This window comes from Theobroma cacao, chromosome 9, assembly GCF_053813885.1.
Source record: "Theobroma cacao isolate CCN51 chromosome 9, ASM5381388v1, whole genome shotgun sequence".
Lineage (NCBI taxonomy): Eukaryota > Viridiplantae > Streptophyta > Magnoliopsida > Malvales > Malvaceae > Theobroma > Theobroma cacao.
In genome coordinates this window covers 48,749,739-48,765,359 of record NC_142647.1, presented here as the reverse complement: position 1 = coordinate 48,765,359, position 15,621 = coordinate 48,749,739, and the positions used below count along the sequence as shown (strand labels likewise).

The following is a 15,621-nucleotide window of genomic DNA, read 5'->3' as shown; positions in this document are numbered from 1 at the left end:
AGCCTTGTGGAGGAGATATGGGAACATTATTAATTATGTCCACTTCCAATTTTATGCATATGATAGAGGAACCACCATACCGCAGTTTTTGGCGATGTGAGCCGAAATGTGAATCTATTGGACATTAATCTGCTTTCTTTCTTAACATTTAAAGTTGATAGAATAAATTTTAGGACTCGAAAATGTGACTATTATTAATGCATTGCATGAAATTTGATTGTAACATAAACTGGGAGCCATGACATGCTTGCAGGTTGTACAACAAGTTTACAGGATAAATAATCATGGGATGCTGACACTCCTTTGGGCATCTACAAATGTGTATACAACAATTGGACTTCTTACACTGTGAGTTCCATCTGACCATACCAATGATGTAGACAACATGGATGTTCCACCCAAAGCTTCTCCGGTAACAGTGACATTATATGACTTCTTCTCCTTTAAGGACTTGAAGGACAGAACTTCAGGAATCACTTTGACCTTAAGTTTCGTGTTGGAAGAGACTTTTACCTTGTAAGTAGATCTTGCTACACCAACATTTGTAACTCTTCTATGAAAAACGACTGTGAAAGACTTGCCTACTGGAACTTTAGCTGTGAGTGAAGGATAATTCAAATCCCTTGGCAGCATTTTTTTGGAAGTGTCAGGGCAAGAGCTGTTATCCCCTGTTATTTGTCTAACTTTGCCTTCATCATATCCAATGCTGCACAAAAGTCTTATGTAGTCCCCTTTAACAGCTTCATATACAAGACCAGGATTGATAGCTTCTACAGGGTTGAGATGTCCAGATCCATAACCAAATTCACGATCTGGGTTATTGGACCGATCCATTGGCCAAGCTATACGAAACAGGGAAAGAAATGGTAAGATAGAAAAGAAAGCTAAATGAAGTCAGATTTGCTACAACAATGATATTTATATTGAAAATATGAAGAATACCGGTAGTCATGACAGCAGATTTGATGGCTGAAGGAGACCAATCGGGGTGAAATGTTTTAACATAAGCAGCTACACCGGCAGCATGAGGACAAGCCATGGAGGTTCCAGATATAAAACTGTATTTAACTCGCCTCTTGTCTGTTGGTGTATCTGAAGGTGAAGCAACTTGTGAATATGCAGCCAAGATATCCACTCCAGGGGCACTTATATCCGGCTGCATGACATTCAGAGGAGTACTTTAGTGAAAAAAAAAAAAAAGCAAAACAAAATTGCGAAGAGAGAGGCATGGGTTAGAAGAAATGCATACCTTTAGAATATCTGGTACAATGAAATTAGGGCCCCGTGAAGAGAAGGGAGCAACCATAGGAGCAGCAGAATCTTTAATGGTTTCACTTTTTAATATTTCCGCTTTAGGTTGCCTGTGACAGAAAAGAAAGGTTTCAGTTTGAATTTGCCTGACATATAGAAATGTGCTTTAGAAAGCTATTTCCAGATATTTACGTACTTGGTGGAATTCAGGTAGGACTTGACTGAAAAATAGTCGTCAATTCTTAAAGCCGAAGCAGGAAATGGGACAACATATGAAACATTATCAAATGTAGTTGCCACAATTGATCCTAAAGCACCAGCACCCTGAGCTCCTATAATTCCCTCAAAATCATCGCACAGGACAAGCTTATTCTTTACAAAACTACTGTTCAGGAACCCAACCGGGCAGAGCCTGAAAGGGGCCACCAAGTATCAAACATTTTTATTATTCTAAATCTTCGTAACTGAAAAACTAAATCAAAGGTTTATCAAGTGGAACTAACCCAGCATCGGTATCATAAACTAATGGAAACTTGGTTCCATTAAGGCTGAAAGGATGAATTGAAAATCCCTGCTTACAAAGCGGAAATCATTAGAATAAGTTGAAACTATGATATTAGTAAATGGGCAAGAGCTGTATGGTGCTTACATTTAAAGTCGTGCCATTCCCCAGAACAACCTTGTCAACAAATAGGCGATCCGTGCTGCTTGCTGCAACAGAAAGTATCCATGGTGCTACACTTGACACTGACCCTAGTCCTGATGTACCGGCATTGCCTGCTGATTGCATGGTAAGTATTCCTTTCTCAGCTGCATGAAAAGCACCAATGGCTACAGAGTCCTGGTAAAATTCTAATGAAAATGGTGTTCCTATTGAAATTGTTATAAGGTCAACTCCATCAGCAATAGCATCATCGAAAGCGGCCAAGATATCCGCTTCACCACATCCTGCTGCACTGCATACTTTATATGCAGCAATCCTTGCAGAAGGAACCCCTCCCCTCGCAGTGCCTTTAGCCAATCCAAAGAAACTTGCATTCTCTACATTGTTCCCCGCTGCAGTAGACGCGGTATGAGTTCCATGACCCTCTGTATCCCTGACAGAATCTCCTACAGCTAAATCTAAGTTGTAAAGTCGAGCCCCAATCAGCTTACTGTAAGATAAGTTTTCATTTTTGTTAGTAACTCACAAACTAAACAACAAAATTATGAGTATGAGAATATCTCTTTCTAGGTGTGATGTTATAAAATATAGAAATATGTTTACTTGTTACAAGTAAAATTTTGGCCACCCTTGCAAGAACCCTTCCACTTTTTGGGAGGAGGACTAAAGCCTTCATCGCTGAAGCTTTCCGACTCGGGCCAGATTCCCGTATCAATAACGCCAATAATGACATCGCTCTCAACAGTCCGATTACGTTTAGCAGTCTTATTGAATCCCATGAAATCCCATGATCTTGTTGTTTGAAGGTGATAAACTTTACTTGGAAAAACAGAGACCACTCCTTTCATGCCTACATATCATGGCAGTGTGAAGATATATCATAAGGCATTCTAACTATTTCCTATATTAAAAGTTGTAGATAGAAGAGATTTACACCACTTACTTGCAAGTTTGTTTGCCTCTTCGTTAGTGAGCTTGGCAGCAAATCCGTTGAAGCTCCTACTGTAACTTCTGATTAAGTAATTTGCCACGGAGCTGGAGAGAGACAGAAACATCAGACTAATGGTAAACAAAAAAAAAAAAAAAAACTGCCTTATCTCAAAATCCTTAAATCAACCTCTGTTTAAAAACTGCTTGGAGCATACTGGAATGGTGAGATGATGGAAAGTATTCTCCTTCGGGTAGTGATCCCAAGTATGCAATGTAAACCTGAGTCGTGATTATAAATGTGAAGCAGTTCAGATAATCATTGTTAGAGGTCTGTCACTCAAATTAAGAAACTCATCTGAAAGCTGTAAAGATAATACTTGCCTTTCTATCTTCCTCTGCAGCCCCAGAGGATAGGATCATGCTAAGCATGAGAATCAAAGAAATGGCAAGGAACGACAAAAAACCTGGTTTTGCCATTGTTCTATATTTGAGTATGTATAAAATTGAAAACCTGATAAATGGTATTTTATAGTGGTTTCAGAAAATTGAGTATCATATCCAATTCGCTGGTATCTTACATTTTTTTTCTATAGATAGCCAATGCATCTTAGGAAATTCAGACAACTGTATAGACAGCATGAGTTGTTGTGATTTATGACCAGTTCAGTATGATATATTTCCTTTAAAACAAATAAACAAGAAGGCCAGGTTCAACGTGTCTCGAAGGTTTGCTCTGGACAAGATTGTTTACCATCTGAAGCTATGCTGTCAAGCAAATCTAAAATATGAATGGCCACTTTGAGAAAGTAAGACCAAATATCTTGCAGCATTCATTGCTGCTAGCATTTTAGGTGATTTTATAAAGTATAACTTTATTCTATAGATACAGAATCAATGTTCTGCTGTAATCACAAAACAAAGGATTTTAGTTATCAGTATCACGAGTTTACATAGGAGAAGCATTTTTGAGATACTGTTCTAGTATAAGGAATGCCAATTTATCAAGGAAAACAAAGCATGTCATCACTGCTTCTTGACATTCCCCCGGCTTCCTCTTTTAACCTTGCGGATTAGAGTGAAAGAACAAATTTTAGGGAATAAAGAACTTTTCACAGAATTTTTTTTTTCAATAAATTAATTTATATTAGCAAAAGGAATGACTCAAAATATTTTTCAAGCCCAAACCCAGACCACAATCCAAGCCCAATAACTTTTAGATTCTACATTAAGAACCCATACAAGCCCAAACCCAACCAACAAGGAATCTTCCACAGAGCTATAGTAAAGCCTTGCTGACTTGATAGTTCATTACTTCATTGTCATTTTGCCTATTCATATATGACAAAGTTGGCAACCCATAAAGGATTATTCCTGACCCTCAAATGCCAGAGAAATATCTTCTTTCTAGGGACAAACTTTTGACAATTCGACAAGAGGTAGGGTTGACTAGTCAAAAAATGAAAGTTTAGCCACTTTCCCTAGGCTAGAAAATGAGTCACAAGGATTTCTTTTATGATTTTTATCCCCTTGGTATTTCCCCAGCAGATATTTCTCCAGTCAATGGAGATTATTGTGGTTCAAACCTTTTCTGCAGTGGAGCCTTTAAGCTTTATGCTTTTGTCTTATCTTTGTTTGCCCTGTCAACTTTATACATGTAGCTCTACAGTAGGCTTGCTTCAAGACTTTTGCTATATGATATGAAATCAAGGGTGCTTCCATAAAATAGAAAGGATGGCAGGCATCTTTGTCATTTGGTCTGATGAAGCAGTTCTGCAATTGCTCAAGGCATGATATAAGAGGAGAAACAAGATATTTGCATTAGGATGATTGAAAAGATAAAATATAAAAATGCTGCAAAGGAGAGATTAAGCCAAAAAGTAACATGAAAGAAAATTCAGAAAACTAATGTTTGAGAAATTGATCTTTAGTCTTCATATTGGTATTGTTTGAAAATTAAAAGATTGAAACAAACTTTCCTACTACAATTCGCTCCTTCTAGTCCACAACACAAAGTCATAGCTAAACGCTCTAGCCAAAAGAGAAAAACAAAAAAAACGCATTCCTAATAGTATATAAGTACACCTACATTACTTTCCTCTCACACAAAATCCTGCGGCATAGAACTTTTATCCCAACAGCAATGGAACCTTACAAGCTTTTTCTCACCCTTCTCATTCTTCAAGCTCTACTGATCTGCCATATATCAACCCTATGTGTTGCAAACTCAAAGCTTTTCAGGGAATACATAGGAGCTGAGTTCAAAGATGTGAAGTTTTCTGATGTCCCCATTAACCCAAATGTTGATTTTCATTTCATTCTTTCCTTTGCCATAGACTATGACTCCTTAAGTTCTCCATCTCCCACCAATGGAAAATTCAATGTGTTTTGGGACTCCAATAATCTCAGCCCCTCCCATGTTTCTTCCATCAAGTCTAAACATCCAAATGTAAAAGTGGCATTAAGCCTAGGAGGTTATAGTGTGGGCAGTGAATTTGCTTATTTCAAGCCTTCCTCAGTAAAATCCTGGGTCTCTAATGCCGTTGCTTCACTCACAAGTATCATAAAAGAGTATGATCTGGATGGAATTGATATTGATTATGAGCACTTCCAAGCTGATCCTGAAACTTTTGCAGAGTCCATTGGGTTGCTTATAAAGACTCTCAAGAGGAACAAGGTAATCTCCTTTGCTTCTATAGCTCCATATGCTGATGATGAAGTTCAGAGACAGTACTTAGCTTTGTGGAGGAGATATGGGAACATTATTGATTATGTCAACTTCCAATTTTATGCATATGATAGGGGAACCACCATACCACAGTTTTTGAGTTACTTCAACACCCAATCCTCTAACTATATTGGTGGTAAGGTCTTAGTGAGCTTTCAAAGTGATGTGAGCCGTGGGTTAACTCCAAAAGATGGTTTCTTCACTGCCTGCAAGATGCTTAAGAGTCAGAAAAGGCTTCATGGTATCTTTGTGTGGTCTGCAGATGACTCCAAGGCAAACGGTTTCATATATGAGAAGCAATCACAAGAAATATTAGCAGCTAATTAGGTCAGTCATTTAATAGCATTATATAGAAGCAATAAAGGTGCACTATCCTAGCTGATGAGATCACTTGTCTGGATATAGATTGGATCCTATTTCTCCAGGAATAGAGCATATGTTCTTTTTTAGCTGTAGAAGAAAGAAATGAAAAGAAATACCAATAAAAATTATCAAAAATACAAACTCTGTTTTTAGCCCAAATTTTTATCTGTCTGATCTAAAACTGTTGGATCTTCTGCCCAAGAAATCTAGCACTATATGTTGTTGCTTGGTTAACCATAGGCAGGTTCAATGTGGTACTTTTGTAGTTCAGTATCCTCGTCTGTTGTGCCAAAAAAGGAACAAAAAGTGGCACTTCAGTTCCAAAGGGGGGCCTGGGCTGGGACTGTATGAATGTGTAATTGTTTCAGCCCGTTTCTGTTCATGCAAATCCCAAGGCAAAAGTCGAAACGAAACAGCAAAGCAAGCTCAATAATCAGTCGGATCAAAGCATGACAATGTTGTGCTCTAAAGATTGAATAATAATTTGCTAAACTGATAAATGTTATCATGATAATGGCTTCCACAAATACTTCTGCAACAAATAATTCTTGTTGCTCTTCAAATCAATCTTGAAATTTCATTCTAATTTTACAAAATAACGATGTCTTCATTTATTGTTAATCAATTTTAAATTTTATGTTTGTCTTAAGAAGAATCTTTAAGATAGAAGAGTACTTTTCTAGTGGGAGGAGATGAGTGGTATGGCATTATTTGGTTAAGTGGAATGCCAAAGCTGTCTATATTCAGACCGCACTACTAGGTAAAATTAGTTTGTTGTTCATGCGATGATGCGTTTGGGATGGTCAATTTTTTTTTTTCTAATTGAATTGAGAATACTTTGTGAAATAAATATAAAATAGTAATTATATTATCATATCTAATTGTTAGTATACATTGACATGTACAAAATATTATTTTACAAAATATGTAACTGTTGTTATTCTAGTAACCATTACTTGTATTTTTTATTATTAATTTTGATATAATATTATCTCTTAAATATATTTTTAATGTTTTATATTTTATTTTTATTTTTTATTATAATCTTATATATTTTACTTTCATTTCTTAATGTAATTTTCTATATTATATATTTTATTTTAAATTTTTTGTTTAAAAGATAATATAAATTTTATTGATAGTCGCCATGACTATTAAGAATAAAAAAAAGACATTATCGAAATCCATATAAAAAATAAATTATAATATTATAAAATATTTTTAACAAAATAGCAAAATTGAACGGTAAAATTGTCATTAACAACTTTACAGAGTGCAATACAATCTAATTGTATTGATTTTAAACTGCAAGCACATTACATTCATTGGCTATAATGTGATTCATTATAATTTTACATTACAATAGTTTGCTGCAAAGCAAACACTATAATATAATTTAATTGAGCACGTTGTAAGGAATATGATTCTACTTTTTTCATACCAAACACTATTTAAGGGCAAACATATACTTTAGCAAAACTATATATGAGTCCATCATTTCTTTCTTTTTCTTTTTTCCTCCATCTTGATATGTTTGTAAATGGATACTAAAATTATGCCAATGGATATATTCAAATTCTCTTATATTGTTATTTTATTAGTTAGTATTTTTTATTTTAGAAAGTAAAAAATATAAAGTACATTTAAATATAAGAAAACTTATTTTTTAAAATTTAAGATTTAGAAAAATTAAAATTGAACATTTATAAATAACAGTGGCATATTTCAATTCGATAAAGAAAATTATATTATATAATTTGATTGAGTAATTGACATGTATATATATATTTTTTTAAGTAAATAGTTAGATTCAAATTTTTTAATTTTTAATGTAAAGAAAAGATAATTATATTTCAATTGTTATTTTAATATTTATTAAATATGATTTGATATTTAATAATAATTATTAAAATATATATATATATATAATAATCATATGGAAGGAAGGAAGGAAGGAAGCCCTTGGGATTTTCCTGTAAATATAGTTATTGATAGATAGATTATAAATTAGTCAGAAACTTTTGTCTTGCTAGGTAAGCTTTTCATAGGCACCAAGTGTATGAAATATGAGATACTGACCCAGGCATTAGGTTTTCTAGGTGAGGTGGGAACTGAGTTGGTGGCTTAAAGCAATGTGGCCTGTGGCTGGGGCTTTCTCTATGATTTCGCCGAGTGTCAAGTAAGGAAGGCCTTGGAGTTTTCTTTAAATATAGTTATAGATTATAGATTAGTCAGAAACTTTTGTCTTGCAAGGCCGGCTTTTCAAAGGTGCCAAGTGTATGAAATATGAGATATAGACCAGGCATTTAGTTTTCGAAGTGGGGTGGGAACGGAGTTGGTGGCTCAAAGCAACGTGGCTTGAGGCTGGGGCTTTCTCTATAACTTTACCAAGTGTCAAGTAAGGAAACTCTCCGGGGCCTCTTTTAAATATAGTCATAGATAGACTATCCCCGCCCCACAAGCAGCAGAAGAAAACATTGGAAACAGAAAAGTGGAAAATCAAAGAGATACTATAATAATATGCCTTTAAGGCAATTCTAGATCCATTATATGTTGTTCTGATCATAGGATAAACTAACTGAAAATCTCTTCTAGAACAAACTGCCTGAATTTCAATACTATTGGTCAATTTAGAAGTTGACTTGTCAAAATGGGCAAAAAGGTGTTGATGAAGGTCAATGCGGTTGTGCATTGAACAATTAAAGATCGTGATATGTGCTTATCCTTTAACTACGAGCAACAAAATGTTGAAAAACACACAAAACAAATTATTCAAAGGTCAAAAATTGCGGATTCCTCTTATTCCCGTACCAGGAAATTAAGTCCGAGTCTACCATTCCGTCCAAGGCACTATTCTTCCTTTGTTTAGAAGATAAAGACGATCTTGGCTTAAATGCTAGTATGACCGAGCCACAAGACAAAGTAACAGTTCAAGATATTGAATAGTAGCCCATTTTGCTCTAATTAACCAGGATAAAGATCCCAGAAGCATGATTTCGGTGACGGCAAACAAACAATTTCTTTACTTTTTAATTTCCCCTTGCCCCAAACCTTTGTATTTCGTACATTGTGCCTATATAATAACCTTCTAACAAGAGTGATTCAACTCAAAGCCGACAGCAGTAATCTACTTGGTTCAGAAAACAATGGACCTTTCTAAGCTTTTCATTGCCCTTTTCGTATTCCAAGTTTTGTTTCCCTGCCACATGTCAATCCAAGCAACTCCTGCGAATTCAAATCTCTTCCGAGAATATATAGGAGCTGAGTTCAATAATGTTAGATTCACCGATCTTCCCATAAATTCGGATGTTGAATTCCACTTCATTCTCTCATTTGCCATAGACTATGAGACCACAGGTTCCCCCTCTCCAACAAATGGGAAGTTCAATGTCTTCTGGGACTCTGACAACCTCAGTCCTTCCCAGGTCTCTGCCATCAAGAGCCGAAATTCTAATGTTAAAGTAGCCTTAAGCCTAGGAGGGGACAGTGTGGGAGATGGCTATGCTTACTTCGATCCTTCCTCTATAGATTCCTGGGTTTCCAATGCGGTTTCTTCTCTCACAGATATCATCCAGGAGTACAACTTGGATGGAATTGATATCGACTACGAGCACTTCCAGGCTGATCCTCACACTTTTGCGGAGTGCATTGGTCGCCTTATAACAACCCTTAAGAAGAATGGAGTAATCTCATTTGCTTCCATAGCTCCATTCGATGATGATGATGTTCAAAGCCATTACAAGGCCTTGTGGAAGAGCTATGGTAACCTCATAGACTATGTCAACTTCCAATTTTACGCCTATGATCAAGGAACAACAGTTTCTCAGTTTATGAATTACTTCAACACCCAAAGCTCTAACTATAATGGTGGTAACGTTTTAGTGAGCTTTATAAGCGATGGGAGCGGTGGCTTGTCACCACAAAACGGCTTCTTTACTGCCTGCAGTAGGCTCAAGAGTCAGAACAAACTCCACGGTATCTTTGTTTGGTCTGCAGATGACTCTAAGAGAAATGGTTTCCGCTATGAGAAGCAATCACAAGCTCTACTTGCAAGTTCCCACTAGTATTTATGTGTTCCTATCCACTCTAGACCCTATTTTACTTTCTATGAAAGCACTAAATATGAATTAGACCCTAGGGGATGTGCTATACAAGTTACTACCTGTGTATTGCTTTCTGTTGTATAAATTCTATTACATATATCTATTGTCTGCCTTTCTGTCAAATTAATGTGCCTTTAAGTTAATTGCACTTGCTCCTACCCTTATGTAGTAAATCTTCCTCATGAAGATCTAGGACATGTTGATATTAGACAAGCAATCTCAAAAATCAGCCACAGTATTCAACTCCTATAGACATGAAAGATCTCACAACTTTCTGAAATTTAAATTTGCAGCAGTATTAAAGCTGCTGCAAATATGTTATAGCTTGAGTAAGAAATAGCATTTTGACTAGCTAATCATGACTTTCTGATATTGTAGATATTGATTTTGACACATTTTTTCTTAAATCTAGTAGCATATTAGAATGGATGATAAACAATTGGGCACATTGCTTCTCCAGAATGCCTGGCAAGCAATTTAATTAAACAAGGCTACTAACTTTCCTTTTTTTATGTTTCAAGTTTAAAGGTCAAATGCTGAGCCAAGGTCAGATGGATTCCCTAGAGATTGTTAAAACAGCTGAAAGACGTGCTCCATACATGATTTACCATGAAGCCCTGTTTGGAAGAAATGTATACAAAATACAAAAGTTTCATTTAAAAGTGTGATATTGCGAAGTCGTATTTTTTTTTTTTTGAAAGATTGGAGTTTCATTGCAAAGAAGGGTGGAGTAATCCCTTTCAAAAGACATCAGAAAAGAACCAGTGATTTGTGGGCTATACTTGGGCACAAAAAGCAGGTATATTCCCCAAATCTTACTCATAGCTACCCACAAGAATCTACTATACAAAAATTTGACAACCATATACTTCTCATGACTGACACATGCACAATCCTACCTATACACAACACATCAAGTCATGGCAATAGAACAAAAAGAACCCGACCTTTCCAACCCTTAAAAACCATAAAAACTTTAGAGGAAATTGTGAGAAAAGAACTTCGTGATAAGGTGATTTCAAAAATAACCACCCATATAAAGTTATTTTTTTTTAGCTAAAAATAAGTATGAGTATACCAAAATGCCCTTAAAAACATCGTTTCAAATAAATGCTCTGTTGTTTGAGCTATTTGCCTCCCGTTAGAGAGAAAATAGAAAAAAATAAAAATAAATGCGCTCAGCTGTTTGAGCTCAGTCATCTTTCTCTCTGAACTCTCTGAACTGTCTCAACTCTGACAAGTCTCTGTTGAGCACCATCTTCGTCAGCTCTCTCATATCTCTAAACTGTATGAGCTCTGTCAACTCTCTGTTGAGCACCATCATCATTAGGGCTGTGGTCTATCTCTTGGCATCTGGCCACATTGTCGTAGATTAACAGATCCTATAGCAGAGATGACATCAAGGTACCTGTTGTCGAGTTTATTTCTACAATACACTTAAATTTCTGAAACATTTGGTGTAAATTAAAAGATGAATTAGAAACATTGCCCAGAGTTGTTACACGCCATGCATCTATAACATGTGTTAGCGTTATTTTAGCATGTCACGGCTATTCCTGGCGTGTTGTGGGTTAACTAGTTTTTTTTATTATTAGCATGTCACGGCTGTTCCTGGCATGTTGTGGGTTAACTAAATTTATGGGTTTTTGGCGTGTCACGGCTCTTCCTGGCATGTTGTGGGTAAACTGGTTTTTTAGGTTTTTAGTGTGTCACGGCTGTTGATGTAACGAGTTAGTAATTACAGTGATTGGCGTGTCATGATAATGATGCATGGCGTGTCACGATACTAATGCATGGTGTGTCAGTATATTTGACTTGATATGCATGACGTGTTACAACATTTTACGTTATATGCATGGAGTGTAACAACATGACTGACAAATTTTTGATCATGGCATGTATTGTGTAAAATGATTGACAATATTTTTTTTTTCAAAATTTCAGTGGGGTTCTAATTGTGCGCTTGTGATAAGACACTATGGTCAGTGGGTGGATGGCATTTACAAGGGTGGTAAGTCACGAGTGATTTGTCGTTTGCAAGCTTGATGAAGCTGGTTGAAGATGTTATTGGGGTAAACTCAAAAATTGACAAGATTGAGTTACATGCTATGATCAGTACACCTGGAGAGCTATCACGGCCAATTATCAAGGACGATAAGGATGTTGCATTAATTCTGCTAAAATAGAGGAATGTTTCGGCTGTGTATGTCAGCATTAAGGGACGCCAAACAAATGTTATGTCACACGAAATAGTTAGACAACATGGTAATCAGCTCAATCAAAATGAGATTTACAATGCTTCACATATACCACAACATTCGTTCCGTAACCCACAACAATGGCAATTGAGGTATGCACAAGAGTTTGTGCAGCCTGGTAAACAGACGACATTCATATAACAGTTAGCTGCACAATTTCGATCAAGATGTGCATCAAATCAATTTCTTGTTTCTCTCAAACAAATGCAATGATCGAGTGAAACTGTAGAGTGTGTAATGCCATTGTCAAATGAGAATACAACAGTTGAGGACAACAATGTGAGGTTGGAGGGTGACACTGCGACGTTGGAGGATAATACTGCATTTGATGAAGGAAATGAGGATTTGTTCGTTGCCGATGAAGAAAGATTTGATGACACTTTAGATGATGGGCTTGAACAATGGCAAGATGACAATTCAGACGATGACTGCCTTTATGACAGTTACATTCCAATTTGTTATAATGTTGAAGGCGAAACGGAACCTGTTGGAGGTGTTGATGTATGAGATGTTCAGTGTGATAACCCCATATACAATAACCCATCATTGATGAGAACGGGATTCGTTCCCTTGATACATTGCTCGATGACAGTGATCAGGAAAAGGGAAATGCAAGGATATCTTGTACGTGGGTAATTGCAGATGCAAAAAGGTTCTTCTTCCAAACAATTACCACTGAGGAGTCGACTTGTGCCGAAGATCGTTTATACAAAGGAAGAATGTTTTCATCGAAGGCCGAGTTGAAACGAGCTTTGAACATGTTAGTTATAAAAGATAAGTTTGAGATAAGAGTAAAAAGGTAATGTAAAGCTCGTTATGAGGTTGGTTGCAAGGACAAAGCATGCAAGTTCAGTGTGCGTGCAACGAAGTTACCTGATAGAGGAAAATATTGGCAAGTTCGAACATTCCACAAAGTACACACCGTAACCGTTGATGGTTTGCAAGGGCGGTTTCCAACTACGAGTACAAAGATGATTGGTGAACTTATGTCACACAAGCTTTGAGCTAATAGAGTAGCATTAAGACTTAAGGACATAATTTGTGAAATGAGAGTTCAGTAGGGATTTGAATGCTTGTATGGTAAAGCTTAGTAAGCGAATAAGTATACGGAGAGGCTTGTTTTCGATCCACTGAAGGAGTCATTTAAACTATTACCCTCATATTTTTATATGTTGGAACAAGAAAATCCTGACACAGTGACTGCAGTGGCTACTAATAAGGAAGAAATATTCAAATATTATTTCTGATCATATGGGTTTTGTATTCGAGGGTTTAGGGATGTAGTACGTCCTACGGTTGCAATTGATGCGACACATCTGAAAGGCAAGTTGAAGGGTGTTTTGTTTGTCACTATATGCAAAGATGCGAATGAGTGCATATATCCAGTTGTGTTTGGCATTGGCCATGTTGAGGACGAAGACTCGTGGACGTGGTTTCTTAGCAAGCTGCGTGATGCGATTGGTTGTCCTGAAAACACTATGTTCATTTCTGATCAGCATCTCGGCATTAAGAAAATAATCCAAAATGCAAACCCAGAAGCGCACCATGGTTTATGCGGTTACCACTTGAAAAAAAAACTTTAAAAACAAGTTCAAGCTCGACGATGTTTGTATGCTTTTCACCCTTACTCGAGATTGCTATAAGGTGGTCAATTTCAACAGACATATGAACCAGCTACAACAGATTCACTCGGGAGCCCACGTTGACCTTATGAGAATAGGGCTTAAGAAATGGGCACCTGCATGTTCACCGGTAAGGCGATACCAAATGATGACATCCAACATTGCGGAATGTGTTAACTCATGCTTGAAGCATGCAAGACAAATGCTGATCACTGTTTTGATCGAGTTCATCAGAGACATGTTCCAGCATTGGTTCCATGATCGGTACAAGGAGGCCGTCAAGGTGACCACACCCCTCAGCCCTTGGGTTGCCAGGTAGTTGAGCAAACGGTTCAATGATGCACATCGCTTTGTAGTTAAGCCTATCAATCGAGTAGAGTTTGAAGTTTAAGACAGGAAGATAGGCAGACTTGTAAACCTGTCAAAGAAAATGTGTTCATGTTATGAGTTCCAAATAGATTTACTACCATGCAGCCATGCCATTACAGCAATAAGGTTAAAATATCTTTATTTCGTATTTGAATCGTAATTGACATAGCATTTACATTATGCTTGAAGATTGAGTTTATTGTATTTTTTAGTAAATGTAATCGTGAAGCCATTGAATTCTGCGTTAACTACTACAAGACAACTGTTTTGGTGGAGGGTTATTCAGGATCCATTAGGCCGGTAGGGCATCCTAGTGAGTGGGACATCCCACCTCATGTGAAACAAATTATCGTCTTACCCTCACCTTGGCTAGGTCAAGCGGGAAGACCTAGGAGGTGAAGGATTCCATTAGCTGGTGAAGGTAGTCAAGCATGGAGATGTTCGCAATGCAAGAAGTATGGGCATAACAGATAGAACTGCCCATCCCCATTTGCAGTTCCATCCACAAATTCGGCACCATCTCTAAGTTAATCGGCGCTTTCACAAGTACGCCAACCCAAAACATGTTCAAGTTGTAGATAAATCAGTCACACACGTAACAACTGTCCAATATGAAGGACAATGTCTGAAAATGTATGGTGTGTTGTGGATGAAGACAGCTTGTCCACCTAACTAAATGTGTTTAAAAATTATAGTTGAATTAGTTTTGCTTTACGAATTTGTCTGCTCGGTCATTTTATAAGCCATTTTTAGTTATGGACTTTGTTGCCAAACATTTCAGGTAGATAAGCTTGTCAAGGCTTGTCTGATCAAGATCGTGTTAAAGTACATTCTTACATTGTTTGTAAGAATGTTTTCGATTATAATCTCCATCAGACAAGAGCCTTGACAGGCTTATCTGCCTAAAATGTTTGGCAACAAATTTCGTAACTAAAAGTGGCTCCTAGAATGACCAAGCAAACAAATCCGTAAAGCAAAACTAGTTCAACTACAATTACAACATTAAGTACAAGTGGCTACACAAATCTTATGAAGGAACAACAAGCATGGAATGGCTACCAATATTAAGAGATAAAGTCCTTATACTGTTACCCCATTTGTCACATTTTATTACCACTTGTATTAAACAATTAATTATTTGATTTAATTCCTTTCTATTTCATTTGATTTAACTGTTTATGTTCTTACAATGAAATTTCTTTCTATTTCATGAGTAATTAAATTTCACCAATATCGGTTAGTCGATTAAGAGCATTCTGCTTGCAAGTCTTATGTTGACACGTTGAGTGAATGCAGACTTATAACGTGACACGGTGACCTATTGCAGTCTTGGCGA

General features: G+C 36.7%; 2 protein-coding genes and 1 pseudogene across 2 annotated transcripts; 2 read left to right on the top strand and 1 right to left on the bottom strand.

The window, feature by feature from the left end:
- Positions 1-211: 211 nt before the first annotated feature.
- Positions 212-3,322, bottom strand: LOC18590793 (subtilisin-like protease SBT4.3). Its single transcript, XM_018126945.2, has 10 exons — positions 3,227-3,322; positions 3,033-3,124; positions 2,859-2,950; positions 2,519-2,765; positions 1,901-2,405; positions 1,755-1,822; positions 1,448-1,663; positions 1,250-1,361; positions 943-1,156; positions 212-842 (listed from the first exon to the last, which is right to left on the bottom strand). The coding sequence occupies exons 1-10, from the start codon at positions 3,320-3,322 to the stop codon at positions 283-285; spliced, it is 2,202 nt and encodes a 733-aa protein (XP_017982434.2). The 3' UTR covers positions 212-282.
- A 1,505-nt stretch (positions 3,323-4,827) lies between these two features.
- On the top strand, positions 4,828-6,092 carry LOC18590792 (chitinase 2 pseudogene; annotated as a pseudogene).
- A 2,796-nt stretch (positions 6,093-8,888) lies between these two features.
- Positions 8,889-10,277, top strand: LOC18590791 (chitinase 2-like). The gene has a single exon (XM_018127043.2). The coding sequence runs from the start codon at positions 9,080-9,082 to the stop codon at positions 9,995-9,997; it is 918 nt and encodes a 305-aa protein (XP_017982532.1). The 5' UTR covers positions 8,889-9,079; the 3' UTR covers positions 9,998-10,277.
- Positions 10,278-15,621: the final 5,344 nt, after the last annotated feature.